Source organism: Pseudoliparis swirei, chromosome 20 (assembly GCF_029220125.1).
Source record: "Pseudoliparis swirei isolate HS2019 ecotype Mariana Trench chromosome 20, NWPU_hadal_v1, whole genome shotgun sequence".
Lineage (NCBI taxonomy): Eukaryota > Metazoa > Chordata > Actinopteri > Perciformes > Liparidae > Pseudoliparis > Pseudoliparis swirei.
In genome coordinates this window covers 16550215-16564225 of record NC_079407.1, presented here as the reverse complement: position 1 = coordinate 16564225, position 14011 = coordinate 16550215, and the positions used below count along the sequence as shown (strand labels likewise).

Sequence of the window (14011 nt, the reverse complement as noted above, 5' to 3'; positions counted from 1 at the left end):
GAGAGTACTGAAGAGAAAGGCTAAAAAACAGTACGAGAGGCGGAAAAATAAAATAATCTGGAGACATCATACATTTTTCATGAATTTTCATTCAGACTGGGAGAGCCCTCTTACAGGGATCGATAGATCAAGCTGCTGTCACACAGTTAGCACCTGGAGCTGCTGGGAGGCCCTCATGAAGGCAGGGGACTGGATCAGAGGCAGAGAGCAGCCCCCTCCTCTCTAACACACAAGTCCATTTCCCAAGGATCACAAACCAACTACCCATCCTAATAGCACTGAACATTGTAACCACCTTTGATATATGGTTATGACATGCACAATGTCAGTTCTGCTGTTTCTTCTATTCAAAACATCAAACATTTAATTAGCATTTGTGTTATGTTTACTTGGGTGTATGAGAGCTTTACATTTAACACACATAGTAGGATTATGTCTGAAGATAACACTTGCATATTACTAAAAGAACCACCACTTGAAACAACATAACGACATGGTGACCGTCCTCCCCACCTTATGGAAAGTGGAGATGTCTAGAATAATCTATAGGAAGTCCAGCCTGAGCCTGCTGGGTTGGGGGTGCTCATCTTCAAAGGTAATTTGATCCACAGCTCAGGTTCTGCCTGTCAGTCTTCACAAACACAGTCCAGGCAGCATGTGTCAAATGTCCTTCAGGACTTTGATCAGTGGCTGTCTTTCTACCCCCACACACCTGTGAGACTCACCCCATGCCCATCTCATATGGTCAGGCTGTAGCTTTATGTCCAACTCAAAGGTCTGCAGACAACTACAATAAAAGTCCTTTGAGGAAAGTATATCAAATGATTGTCTGAAGAACTCATTCTGATCGACTCATTAATCCACCAACAATGGCACACAAACTGTGATCGCTAGTGAGCTTCACTGTTCCATTCTAGACCTACAGGAAATCATTACAGCCTTTGCAAAAAATAGCAGATGGAAAGCATGTTGATGTAAATTCTTAAAATAGGGTAATTCCAGTTACCTCAAATAAAACACTGAGTTATTTTCTGTTATTCCCGACAGTAAACGACCATGTGAATTCCCATTGTGTATAAATGGAGGTAAAAATTGGATAATCCTGACAGGAAATGTTGAAATGATGTCTCTGGATTCTCTCGTGCTTAATGTAAATCTAGTCTTTCCATCATCTGGAAGCAGCAGGATCAAGATTTTTCTTCATCCAGCCAATGAATGAACTCAATTAAATGAGCGATGCAGCAAAGAGTTAGAGAGATTAAGAAGAAAGAGAAGACAGAGTCCTGACTCACATGCTACTTCCAAAGATGCGTTGCGGCTGATAGCTTCTCCCATGTAGTTCCGGGCCACGCAGACGTAGGCTCCCTCATCCGGTTTGCTCCGTCGTCCATGAACGATGCGAAGGAAGAAGAGCGAGCCGCTCGGCAGCAGCATGCGATGAGATCGTGGGTCATCTTTGTCCGTTTCCACCCGCTCTCCGTCCTTGTACCACTCCACCGTCGGGGTTGGCCGCCCTTCCGCTTTGCAGTTGAGAGTGGCGGGCTCCCCCTTGGAGACAATCAGGTCAGATGGGTGCTCCACTATCCGGGGTGAGGAGTCCTCCTGCCGCAGACGGGATCCTGGAGGAAAGAAGAAGAAGAAGAGGTGTAATTAATCATGGTTTCAGTTGGACATTCTAAAATAACAAGGGCTTCTCATGTCAAAAGCTTCATCAGCAAGCGGGGATCAAGATACCAGAGAAGGAGGTATAGGATGTGGCTCTGGTGCAGTGTTCATTTGTATCAATGAAAGTGAAGATGAAAAATGTTTGTTATAATTTCCATCTCTATGCCTTGTCTAATTTTAAGAAGTTTTTTACAATCCCACTGAAAATTAGACAATACAGAGGAAGAAACATAACAGCTGAGAAAACTTGTATCTCAATTTCCATCAGACACATAATATTAATTCAAAATCAGTTGCCAAAATCAACATTGCTTGGGAGAAGGACATCCACCCAGACCTTGGACAGTAGTGGAACATGGAAGGATGACTCCAACTAATAGTTAGTAAAGCCTGTCTGGGGTTAGAAGCGTGTTAAAAGTATTGGCGCCTTTAATCTCCATTTCAAGCAGATCAAAAAGCAACAATCTGCTCTTCTCAACCCTGTATTGCAACGGCTTGCCTTGTGGGTAATTGGACCCATGGGCGAGCAGTGAATGGATGCATACATTCAGCTTACATCTCAGCTACAAACACTCACACACACATCATAAATGTGGCTTTCAGGAGGCTGCAAATAAGTAAAACTGTTGAGTTCACTGTTAAAGAAGTGCACATGTGATGTGAATATGAATGCCGGGGTCTAGACTTATGTCAAATGCTAATCCCCACGGCTGAAAACCTCAGCCCAGTCTTTTTTATTAGGGCTTGCAGCGGGTGAGCTCTGAAAGTCTGGCAGCCAAGATAATGGTCCCCGAGTCAGAGTGCACTGTGTGTCTGTGACCAGGTCTTAACCACAGAGATAAGATGCTGTAGGCCACACAAATTAACATCACAGAGGCCCTGGGAACCATGCAACAATCAAATGAGTTTGATCCAGCATCAAACAATCAAAGATACGGGAAAGGGAATGGCTAATGAAGCAAACTTTTTCAACAGCCCGTCCTTTATCCTCTTCTATTGAACCAGATTCAAGACCCCATCAATAACTCAGATTCAGTTGCCAGCCTAATGCTACCCAGTCAGTGTTGTATTAAGTAGAGTGCTGGGCCCTTTGTCTTCAAATTAGTTGTTGCAGGTGTGCGAGTGACTGAGCTGATTTGATGACTGTGCTCTTCCCCGGGGCAGTGCAGCAGGGTAATGAACTAATGAACGATGCCTTCTGCACAGAAGAGCAGTGTACCACATAAGCTTTTGTGCTTATGTAAGAGATCATTTCAACATGGCATGAAGGCAAAAAAGTGACGGCTCCAGCTCTTTGTTTGCCTGGGTTTGCACATGTTCCACTACGCCTTAAACTTGAATCTCCCTGGGGAGATCGGGGCACGCTGCCTTTCTTGGCCAAGAGTCTGCGAGTAAAAGGACAGGCGCTGTTAGAAATCCACTGATCAGCACAAAATACACTTCAAAGGATCTGAGCATACGATGTAAATGTACACTCGTCCACCATTTGTCTTAACAGGGATCAGGCTTCACACAGTGCCATATTGACCCCTGAACAGGAGGTAGTCGGTGCTCTCTTCTTCCTAATTTGGGCTAATTCCCTCCATTTCCCTGTCATTGATTAGTGATCAGGCCTGGTGTCTTCCTCTAAGTGGGACCTGAGACAGGGGTTTCTGTTAGAGGGGGCGAGGGGGTTATTCTGATCCGCTAGTGCATGATCTAATCTCATTGGTATTATGTGAAAAACTGAAGACATTGGTGGTGGAAGTAAAACCTACAGTATACTTCAGGCAGTTTGTAAAACAATCTCATTCACCGGTTGTGGGTAACAGAAACCAACCAAGCAAGTCAGTTACCATTTCAGCGCAAGTTAGTATTCTGGCAGTAAGTGACCTAATAAGTGAAGCACCAATTAACACTGGGACATTGATAAATGGAGGGCAAGATAAAGGATGAACATGGAGACCCCCATCTCCCTCAGATGGAGTGTCAAACGCACATTTATTCTTATCTCATTGGAGCATCTGCTTCACGCATAATCCACAGGCCCCGCGGTTGCTTCCCATTAAGGCCAATGCGCATGCACAGCACTAAAGTGCGGCGACTCCATTCGATTTATATCAGTCTAATTTCTTTAAATCCAATTTGTCTTCCAATCTACTGCCTTCTAATCACTTAAACCTTGGGTCTCCATCTGCTCTCCTTTTTCCGGTGGAAATGAAAACAGCAGATGCCTCTACAATTGTCCTTTCACTGCCAGAAAAAGCTGAGCCGGGGCCAGACTGGACCAGTGTCCTTCTCGAAGTGGAGGTAGTCTGGTAGAGGTAGAAAAGCTTAAATGCACATTCATGACATAGGTTTTAAAAGAGGCACACTAATCTCAATACTGGATAACCTCAACATGTAAACCTTGCCTAGCTTCACTTTCAAAAGCACAAACTCAAATGTTTGTACCTTCATGTGTATATGTGGGGTTTTATCAGGACCTCGTGTAGCTCCCATTTCCTAGAGATGCTGTCTGAGCAGATTAAAAAAACATGCATCTCCGTAAGGTTCCATCCGTAGCTCCTCAGAGAAGTGAAAGTCTATTTTCAGTTCTCTTTTGGGCCCCGTTTCTTACACTCTTTACGGTAAATGGGCTTTCTGTTGCCCTTTTAATGCGATCATTGGTACTGTGCAATCAAGTGCTTTCTGAGCTGAGGCGAGTGCACTTCACTGGGTCTCAGGGCGCACGCTCCAATCAAAATGCTGTGTTTCCCCCTGTCTGCAATAACACCACCATTACTTTTCACCACTGCTATGCAGTCATCCTCTCCAGGAGGAAAGCAGGAACCAGAGAACAAACAAACAAGCACAGAGACAGAGAATGAAATCAGAGGAGGATTACTGAACCAAAAGCGGATTACTTTCTGCCTTTCCTTTTATTATAATTATGTCAGCCTCACTACAATCCAGTGAAAGTTTGCAATGCAGCTATCCAATAAGTTTTTCCAGCAGTATGTTTGACTTTTTTTTGTGTTAGTGTTCACACATTTATCATTGGGACATAACTAAAGACATAGAAAAGTTTAACACAGTTATATAGGTTGTTGGTCAAATTTGGGATAAAAGCACCACTTTAATTGTCGTTCATTGTTTGCCCTCATATTCCACTGACCACACACAGAGAAACGCTTGTTTCTATTATCTCTGTCACATATTTATTCATGTGTGCAACAGAAGGTCAGGCCTTCCCTGATCTTTTTATAATCATGTTTATTAGCTCCCAGGAGAAATTCCAGCCCACCAACCAAATCAATACCCACACCAGTCTCCGCCAGAGCATAAAAGGAAGAGCTCCCCGAAGAGATATAACTTATTCTGCCAACAGACGTGTGTGCTGATCCCAGGTAACCAACGGCAACCTCAGACCAATGCAAAAAGTTCCAGCTACTGAGGCTCCATGAAACATCAAACATGAAAACCAAGGTCCAGTCCAAGATGCATGAACACTGTAATGTGGATGCTTTACAGGCAGAACGTATTGAAACCCAGCAAACTGAGTCAATATAAAATTGCAAAAAAATAAATAAATAAAAAACCTGAGAAATTGTCTCTAAATGCATTAAATCCATGTTATCCAATCTCCTCCTGCCTCTCCGCTCCTCCCACCCCATCTCATTATACATCTATGCCTCTCCCTCCCAATACCCCCGTCTCCTCCGCTTGCTCCTTGTCCCCATCCTGCCCTCACTGTGAGGGTGACAGAGTCATATCCATCATGTCATCAGAAAGGAAATGTGAGCGGGCGACAAGGGGGAAAAAGGGGGAGGGAATAGAATGATGTTACTGTCCGTCCTCGCCTCCCCGATGGCCTGCCGTGACACTTGCAAGCAGCCTGTTCTGCACCCCAGATTTATCTTCTTTACGCCGGGCTGTCAGTGGCCTCACGGCACACAAGCTCCAGTGTGGCGCAATACCAGAGACACAGTGAGGTGTCACGAAAGACAACCTGCTGTAGCTACTGGAGCCCATCCGAGCCCGCTGCATGCAGACAGCCACTGGATACGGCCTGGAATATACAGCAACATCCTCACAGTCAGGACGTGAAATAAAAAGGTGTTCAAGGGGCTGAGCAAGTAGATTGATCTTCTATTGCAAGAGAGTGAGGGATTTTGACTCAGCTAACTCACATGATGGGCTCTGTTCCAACTCAGTGATCTGAATATTGCCCCCCTCCTTTTTCCTGCTAAAATCTATACTCTGAAAGCATTCACAGGGGTAATTCAAGGAGCTAATCTCAACCTCTCACTGCATCCACGCTCGCCTCTAAGAAATATTAGATAGAATTCCACTCTGACGGTATTTCGAGCAGTGATCTGGATCTGTGTATTTGCCCTCTCTACCCCATGCAGATGGAATATATAAATAGATTACTGTGGGAAAGAAGCATATCCGATGTTTCCTCCAAAGGGCTGGTTCACTTATATATTGCGTTTCAAGCAGTTTCCACCTTGTTTTCCCCCCCTCTCATTCTGACCCTTCATTCTGCCATCAGTTGCAATGAACTGAAAGGTGAAGTTATCATTTTTTCAGAAAATGACCTTTCTCTGAAGTGCTGAAATTGCTGGCAGGAGACAAAAGGGGGGAAAGGAGGACAACACAATAACAGTTTAGACCTTTTTATGTGTTCTTAATGGCACCGCTTGCTTTCTATACATAGGCGAGACAGAGTGGAAGGAGTACAGGACCAGCTCTGTGGCGCTGTCAGGTAGCTGGTACGGACACTAAACTGTGTGATGCAGATTAAATGATTTCCGATGCCATGGCCACTGGAGCATGAGGCTCTCTGCACCAGCCACTTCAGCCCTCTCTCTGCACATCCTTCTGAGTCGCCATTTTCTTGCCTGCCTCTTCTTTGTCCGTTGCAGTAGCCTTTATATTGAAGATGTGTGTTTGATGAATTAAATAATTAATAGCCTCCCCCTCCTCATCAATTACTGAGGGGGAACCCTCAAGTTAAGTTAATGTCCACTTTCTCAGGTCAAGTGGTAGTGGTTAATCAGCAGAAAACTATAGCAGTAGAGCAGAGTTTTCTTTGGTCATAGTAATCTTTGTAAAGTAAGTGTTCTTTGTGTGTGTGTGTGTGTGTGTGTGTGTGTGTGTGTGTGTGTGTGTGTGTGTGTGTGTGTGTGTGTGTGTGTGTGTGTGTGTGTGTGTGTGTGTGTGCACACAAATGTAGACACAGCTGGGTGCAAAATGTCCCATCTCCAATTCCCTCCTTTCAAGCATGGGCTACTCTAAACAGTTCCTACTCAGGGAGGTGCAATGAAATGAATGGCATCAATTGATTCTCCCTGAAGCATTGTAATCTCTTTACCTGCATTGCTGAGCTGCCGCCGCAGATTGAACGGGGCAAAATAAATAAGTGCTTTATTGCTTTAGAAATGAAGTCGAAGGGGAGGGGAGGGTGGAGGAGGAGGCCTTCAGGTGTCCATGATACAGTGTTGAGAGATGAGTGGATAATTGGAGGTGTGCCACGGGTGCTGACTTGTAGTGAACACACTGCAGTGTGCCTGCATGTCGATGAGGGCAGCCTCCCCAGCAAGCCACTCCAGTCGACCTTCGACCCACATGCGAAGATGAGGAATAAGAGGCCGTAACCGCACACACCAACCAGTGATGGACTCAGAGAGCAGAGCGAGGTAATGAAATGGCCCTTATAGCTCACTGTTTGTGTTTCTTCAAGGTGCAGCATACCAAGTCCGGATGAGATTTATTACATTTCTATTCCATGGAACACTTCATCTGGTCTGGCTTAGGGTGACAGGGTCAAGAGTGCTAGCAGTAAGTGGATGAAGGACTCATTCAATTTACTTGTGCTCATAAATCCATGCTAACACAAAAAAAACAATAGGCTTTGATGTTTATTAATGGTGCTCACAAACACATTCACACGCATACACCCACTACATTTCATAATTCTACTCTTGGCTGTTACAGAGCCTCGAGATGACAAATGCCTGTGAGCAGCCCTCCAGAAAGAAATCATCAGCATCCTAGAAGTGGAACTGGAGAGTTCAAACGTTCAAGGATGCGATTAAGGCTTTCTTCCTTCTTGCCGCAATGGTCGTGACACTTGGCTCGTGCCACGTTCCAAGCCGAGACGTCAACCACAAAGCCAGTCTCACCGGGAGCCATTATAGACAGTAAATCAGCTCACCCCTGGTCACGCTGGCTCACTTCACAAAGCAGTGTGGAGCCTTGTTTCTGCAGCACGGGACACACAAGAAAAGAACATGCCGCAGCACTGACATGCAATGCAGGCCTTATTACTCATCAAATTATTATGTATGTATTCATGTGATCATCTTGCAAATAAAAACACTGCTGAATCTGGCTGCTCGGTCTGACAATGGTTATTTTTGCAACTGAACCGTAAACATAATTTCGCATATTACAGTATATATTAGCACACTGATTGATCAACAAGGTTATTAAGAAATACATTAAGCAGGGAACACTATGTCTTATTACCAAATAAGGGCGAAAGAACGCCAAGAATAGCGACAGCACATAATTCACATGTTCACAATTCGTATACTAAGGTCAAAGAATAGAATAGTATTTGCAATTCATAAAACGCCTCAACAATATCAACATGCTATATCTCACGTGATAGACAGGGGGCTTGCTGTACAGTAATGTTGACATTTAGGGAGACATCAATAAGTCAGGCCCCTCACTAGACCCTTAGGTTACTATAGTGTACACACTAAAACACTCGTTTGGCAAGGGATAGCGTATAGTTTAGAGTTCATGCACTTCTATGGGGTTAGATTCCCCAGTTCGTTGCAGGGAAGGTAAAAGAAGGAAAGGGTACCAAGCTGTCACGGCTGGGTGATCCATAGACCAAGCCGGGGATGGAGATGGTGAAACGAGACACTCATTCACTGGCCCCACCACTCTGAGCGCCATTACAGCTGCGCCGGACAACTGCTGTGTGTGACGGATGTGTGCTCGAGTATCATGCTCTGGCTGTCCGTCTTCACAAATCTCCCATTGAGAGACAGCTCATGCATTTTTATCAGCAGGCCTGACCTCCTCTTCAAGAGACTCAGCTCAGGTACAACTGTCACACAGACGCTTGAGAATAAAGAACAAGAAGGCTTGTTGATCTAGGTGTGTCCGACCACAAAATGGTCTCAATGGCCTTGACTTTTATGCTGCCTACTATTAGACCTAAGCATCAAATGTTGTCTTTCTAAACTGGAAAAACATTTACTCAGCCACTATGACCATGGATCTCCAGCTCATCGCCTGCCCAGCCTCTGCATCAATGGATGAATTAGTGGAACTATATAATAGAATATATATAATATTATAGGGAAATATAGGAAATTTATTAAATAGCCACACCAATAAATAAACTAATAACACAAGAAAAAAAAAAAAAAATAAAAAAAAAAAAAAAAAAAAAAAAATATAAATAAAGAAAAAAATATAATAAAAATATAATATATAATATATATATATATATATAATATATTACAATACTAATACACAAAATAATTAAATATTAAATATTAAATAATAACAAGTGCAAAAAATGCAAAGTGTGTGTGTGTGTGTGTGTGTATGAAATGTGTGTGTGTGTGTGTGTAAAATAATGAAATGTGTGTGTGCAGATCAACAGTGTGTGGATGTGTAGTTATTTATGTAGTTTAGTATTTGCACTAGGATCTGAGAGGATCTGTTATAGAGCCCTCGGCAGCGGCAGCGAATGTTCCTGTTCTGTCCTTGTGGTCCTTGTGGAGGAGAGGAGCGAGTCTGTCCCTCCTCCTGTCCCTGGTAGGAGGTGGTGGAGTGGGTGTGGGTTGTCCCAATATGGACACAAGTTCTTTCTTCCTCCTCTCTCACCACCTGTTTCAGGTCCAGCAGCTGGCAGCCGATGATGGGCCCAGTCTCCTACCAGTTTGTTAACACGGCTGGTGTCACCGGCTCCGATGCTGCTCCCCCAGCAGACAATGGCAAAGTGCAGTACACTAATGCATCCCTGAGAAGTGGTTCACACATGAGCTAAGGAAAATAAAAACAGCTGGGCGTGCCCTGGAATGACGCTGCAGACACTCTGGGCTCACTGTCCGTAATCTGGTCAACCAGGAGAATCAAAGGGCCTACTCCAACTCCCTTAAAGATGCTCGCTCTCAGTTCTATTCAGGGTTCATCAATAAAAACCCTGGCAACTCCAAACAGCTTTTTTCCACCAAAACCATCTCCTGAAGCCACAGCCATCCTCTTGAACTGAGGCTACAGAGGAGCAATGCAACAACTTCCTTGACTTTTTCAGATCAGAGGTCAACAACATTTGGTCTCTGATGTCCAGCTCTCCATCTCTGCTTCCCTCTGACACCAACACCTTATCTGTGTGTGTGTGGGTGTGTGTGTGTGTGCTGTCTCCTCTACAACTCGCTGAGGTTCAGGAGAGCCATGTTGAGAAAATCCTCCAAAAAATTAAATCCTGTACCTGTACCCTGAACCCCAATCCCACTGCTCTGCTCAAGTCACATATCCCCAGTCTCAGTCCTTTCCTCATCAAGGATGTTAACCTTTCCCTTCAGTCTGGCTATGTCCCACCTACTCTCAAGGTTGCCATCATTCGTCCCATTCTCAAGAAGCCCACCCTGGACCCCAAGGTTCTAGCCAATTACAGACCTATCTCCAACCTTGCCTACCTGTCCAAGGTGTTCGAGAAGGTAGTCGCTTCTCAACTTCAGAACCACCTCAAACACAACAACTTATTTAAAAAGTTTCAGTCAGGATTTCGTTCAGCCCACAGCACTGAAATGTCTTTGCTCAGAATGACCTGCTGATGACAGCCGATGCAGGATCAACCTCACTCGTCATCCTCCTGGACCTGACTGCTGCATTTGACACAGTGGATCATGCCATCCTCCTAGAGCGCCTCTACAGCACTGTTGGACTATCAGACTCTGTACTCAAGTGGTTTCAGTCCTACCTTTCTGGCAAAACTGAATATGTCCCACTGGGAGGATGCAAGTCCAGACTGCTCCCAGTCTCCTGTGGTGTTCCGCTAGGGTCGGTCCTTGGCCCCCTCCTATTCATTATTTACATGCTCCCCTCGGTCGTGTCATCAGCAGACATTGGATGTGCTTCCACTGTTATGCTGACGACACACAGCTTTCCTTAAAAACTGCCCCAAGCCCCTCTGAAGCCATTTTATGTCTCTCAGCAGCGCCCCGCTTTTAGAACAGTGTCCCTGACCACCTAAGGGCAACACAGACACTGGACTCTTTTAAGACTGGCCTAAAAACCTTTTTATTCAGTAAGGCGTTTATGACTTTGAGTTTTATGACTTGTTTCAACTATTCCTTTTTTTATTTTAGTTAATTGTAACTATGTACTGGCTCTGTGGCACTCTGAGATTGTTGAATGAAGAGTACCTTACAAATACAATGCATTATTATTATAATTCATCCAGTATCATTCAACTCATGTGCATTACCTTCCTCAGCCAGAATGTATTTGTGAGCTTCTTTGTGCGTTTGCATTGCGGGCATAGTTAAAAAGTTGTATGCACTTCTGTGTGTCACTCAACCTTGACATCCCTCCCTTCTGTTTGAAAGTTGCTGCGAGAGCCAATCAGAGGGCACAGGGAGGGCACACGGGATACAGAGCAATTAGACGCTTCCCCAAACACGACGTTTCTGTGCAGCGTGCAACATGAAAACACTGATAAGGCAAACATGCCGTATCCTCCAGGGAGTTAAAGGCATTGCAGGTTTGTGTCGTACTCCATCCTGACCCCCTGTCTGCATTTTGGCATGCTCTTAAGATAATCAAATTGTGTGGAGATAAGAATGCTTGTCACAGCCACACTGCGACTGACTAATCTGTCCCACACAGGGGCCGTTTGTATTGTAACTGCATGGTCTGTGTTTGCCATTGATCAATAAGGGTTTATTCACTATCATCTCATCATCAGGGATTAGATAACAGTCATTAGATCCACGTCTGTTGGCCTGCCTTACCGAACCCTTAATCGGCTGTTTGGGAAACAGTCAGTGAGAAAACAGAGCAAGGATTATATCTGTGTCTAGGGGCCCACAAGGGTAAGCACAGGTGTGTATTCTGTAAGTACAGGTGTGTGAGACAGGTGAGAGCCCTGACTGCACGCTTTTACCTCAGAGTCAGCAGGCTCAATTCATCATATCACTCCTCCCCCATCCCCACCTCCACACACACTCCTACTATACTGCCAGCGCAGGTGTACAACAACCCCCTCAGTGTTTGAATTCCACCCTCATGGACAACGCCAATGCAGGAGTGTGTGTGTATGCATGTGTGTGCATGTGTGTGCATGTGTGTGTGTGTGGGCATGTGTGTTTAAGTGGATCTGGGGAAGTTCTGAAATATAAATAATTTGAGGAAAAATACTTATCCTTTACTGCCGCCTACCTGCTAGTATGAAACCTCCACCTCTTCCCATTGTAACCGCTCACCCTTTCTGTCTTTGTTTCTCTAGGCAAAAGCTTCAAGGCATTGGACCTTTTTCTGCTCTGTAAATGTCAGCGGAATGCTTGGCTGAGGCTTAATAAAGTGGAGGTAAAAGAAAAGGGGAAAGTTGTATTACCTCCCCTGCCTCCTGCTGGTCTTACTGCAAAATCAGCCATGTGCATTGTCTGCCACTCACAGTTTCTCTCCAGCTTCTGCACTATGGAAATGTAAAGGCATTAACTAGTGTGATGCCAGAATTTAAAACAGCTGTGAATCTTTTTATTTTCGAGTGATCGCAAAGCAGTACTTTGGACTTAAAGTACTACAACTACTACTAGTTGACGGGCCCTCGTCGCTGGTTAACACACACAAGGACCTATGAGCTGATTTCTATTGGAGTGCTCACCTCCTTCTTTGTTCCCTGTTCATTCCCTTCCTCTGATGATCCCCAGCTTTGTCTTTATTCTGCACTCATCATTTTTTACGCTAATCAGTGAACAAACAGCAGTGCACTTGGGTGCAGAGGAAAGCGGCTTCCTTGACAGTGATGAGAGTGTGGGAGACAGTCAAGGAGGGGAGCTTCCTGTAGATCTTAGATGAAGGTTCATCATTACAGCAGGCCTATTCCAGCAAATGAACCGCAATTACAATAACGCTGCCTAAATGCTGCCAACTCAAGCAGAACAATCACATTTGGGGCGAGACTTCGCAATGGCTGTTACACAATGACCTCAGCCTGCCTCATCATTCACCTAGACTACTTTAATCTGGGCTTACTTTCCATTAAAGGGCAGTACTTTAAACCTCTCTGATTTAATCAAGACCATCAACAGAGCTGTTAGTCTCCAGGGAGCTTTGGTAATAAAGCCTCATCTACGCCATTTCCCTTTAAAAAGGTTGTGTTGTTAAACAACTCATCTCTCATTTTTTTGTGTTTGGTTACAATCACAGTGCCTCTCCCTCCCCTCCTTCTTGCCCTGACAAATACAAAACCACCGGGTGTGAGTTTCTCTTGACTCAGCAACACTGAAACCACAGCCCGGCTGGCAGATAGTGAGCTGCACCGTCTGGGCCACCGAAAGCTCCCCATAGCCTCTTAGACAGATTTAAGTTGGACCGTATTTCAGCACCTCTCAACGTGTCGCCCACGATGGACGTGATGTCACCGGCTCCTACATCAGGCGCAAGCATGCAGGAGGTCTGAGAATAGCAAAAGGTCAGGAGTGCATGTCCACTATGCAAAGCATGTTCTAATCCAGCGACAAAAGCAGCACGTGGAGTTTAAGAGATAACCAGGCAGCTGCTGACTGGTGTATTCCTGGAAAAATCCTCGACTGCAATCAATCGGATACTTAAAGTGTTGTAACCTTGTTTTCAGAGGCACAATATGTTCCAGCCCTGTCGACAACAACCAACATGCACTCAGTTTCTTCTCTCTCTCCATCTCACCTTTTCTCTCCTCTCCTACACTCTAGCAGCATTGATAACAGCACACGAAACAGTGACTGACGCCATTCACAAGGCTTGGCTTTGTTGGCTGTGCTGCTCAGTGAATACAACTCCAGACCTTTTTGTCTGCCTAAGTGGACTCTTAGAGGAAGCTCCTCCCTGTCCAAGGACCCTCAGATTACCTCTGAAAGGGGCTGGGTGATGGGTGAGTTCTGCAGGGATGGGAGGGGGGGTGACAGGCAAATGATTGGGAAGATCCACTGCACCCTCTCCCTCTGGACAGCTCGCAATGCCATCAGCCATTGCTTAGCAACCAGTGGGTTTGGCTGAATAGAGTGAAAGACACCCACATAAAAAGGTAAAAGAAAGAAAAAATAAGTAAATCCAAGCAGAAAAAGGAGGTTTGATTAGCTAACTAAAG

The 14011-nt window shown here is 44.9% G+C and overlaps 1 protein-coding gene across 8 annotated transcripts in view; it reads right to left on the bottom strand.

The window, feature by feature from the left end:
* The window catches only part of robo2 (roundabout, axon guidance receptor, homolog 2 (Drosophila)), a 159517-nt gene that overhangs the window by 143272 nt on the left and 2234 nt on the right, over nt 1-14011 (bottom strand). For all 8 annotated transcript variants that reach the window (XM_056440409.1, XM_056440411.1, XM_056440415.1 and 5 more), the window contains exon 2: nt 1293-1619. In XM_056440409.1, the coding sequence (XP_056296384.1) occupies nt 1293-1619 (327 nt within the window). The remainder of the gene's footprint in view (nt 1-1292; nt 1620-14011) is intronic.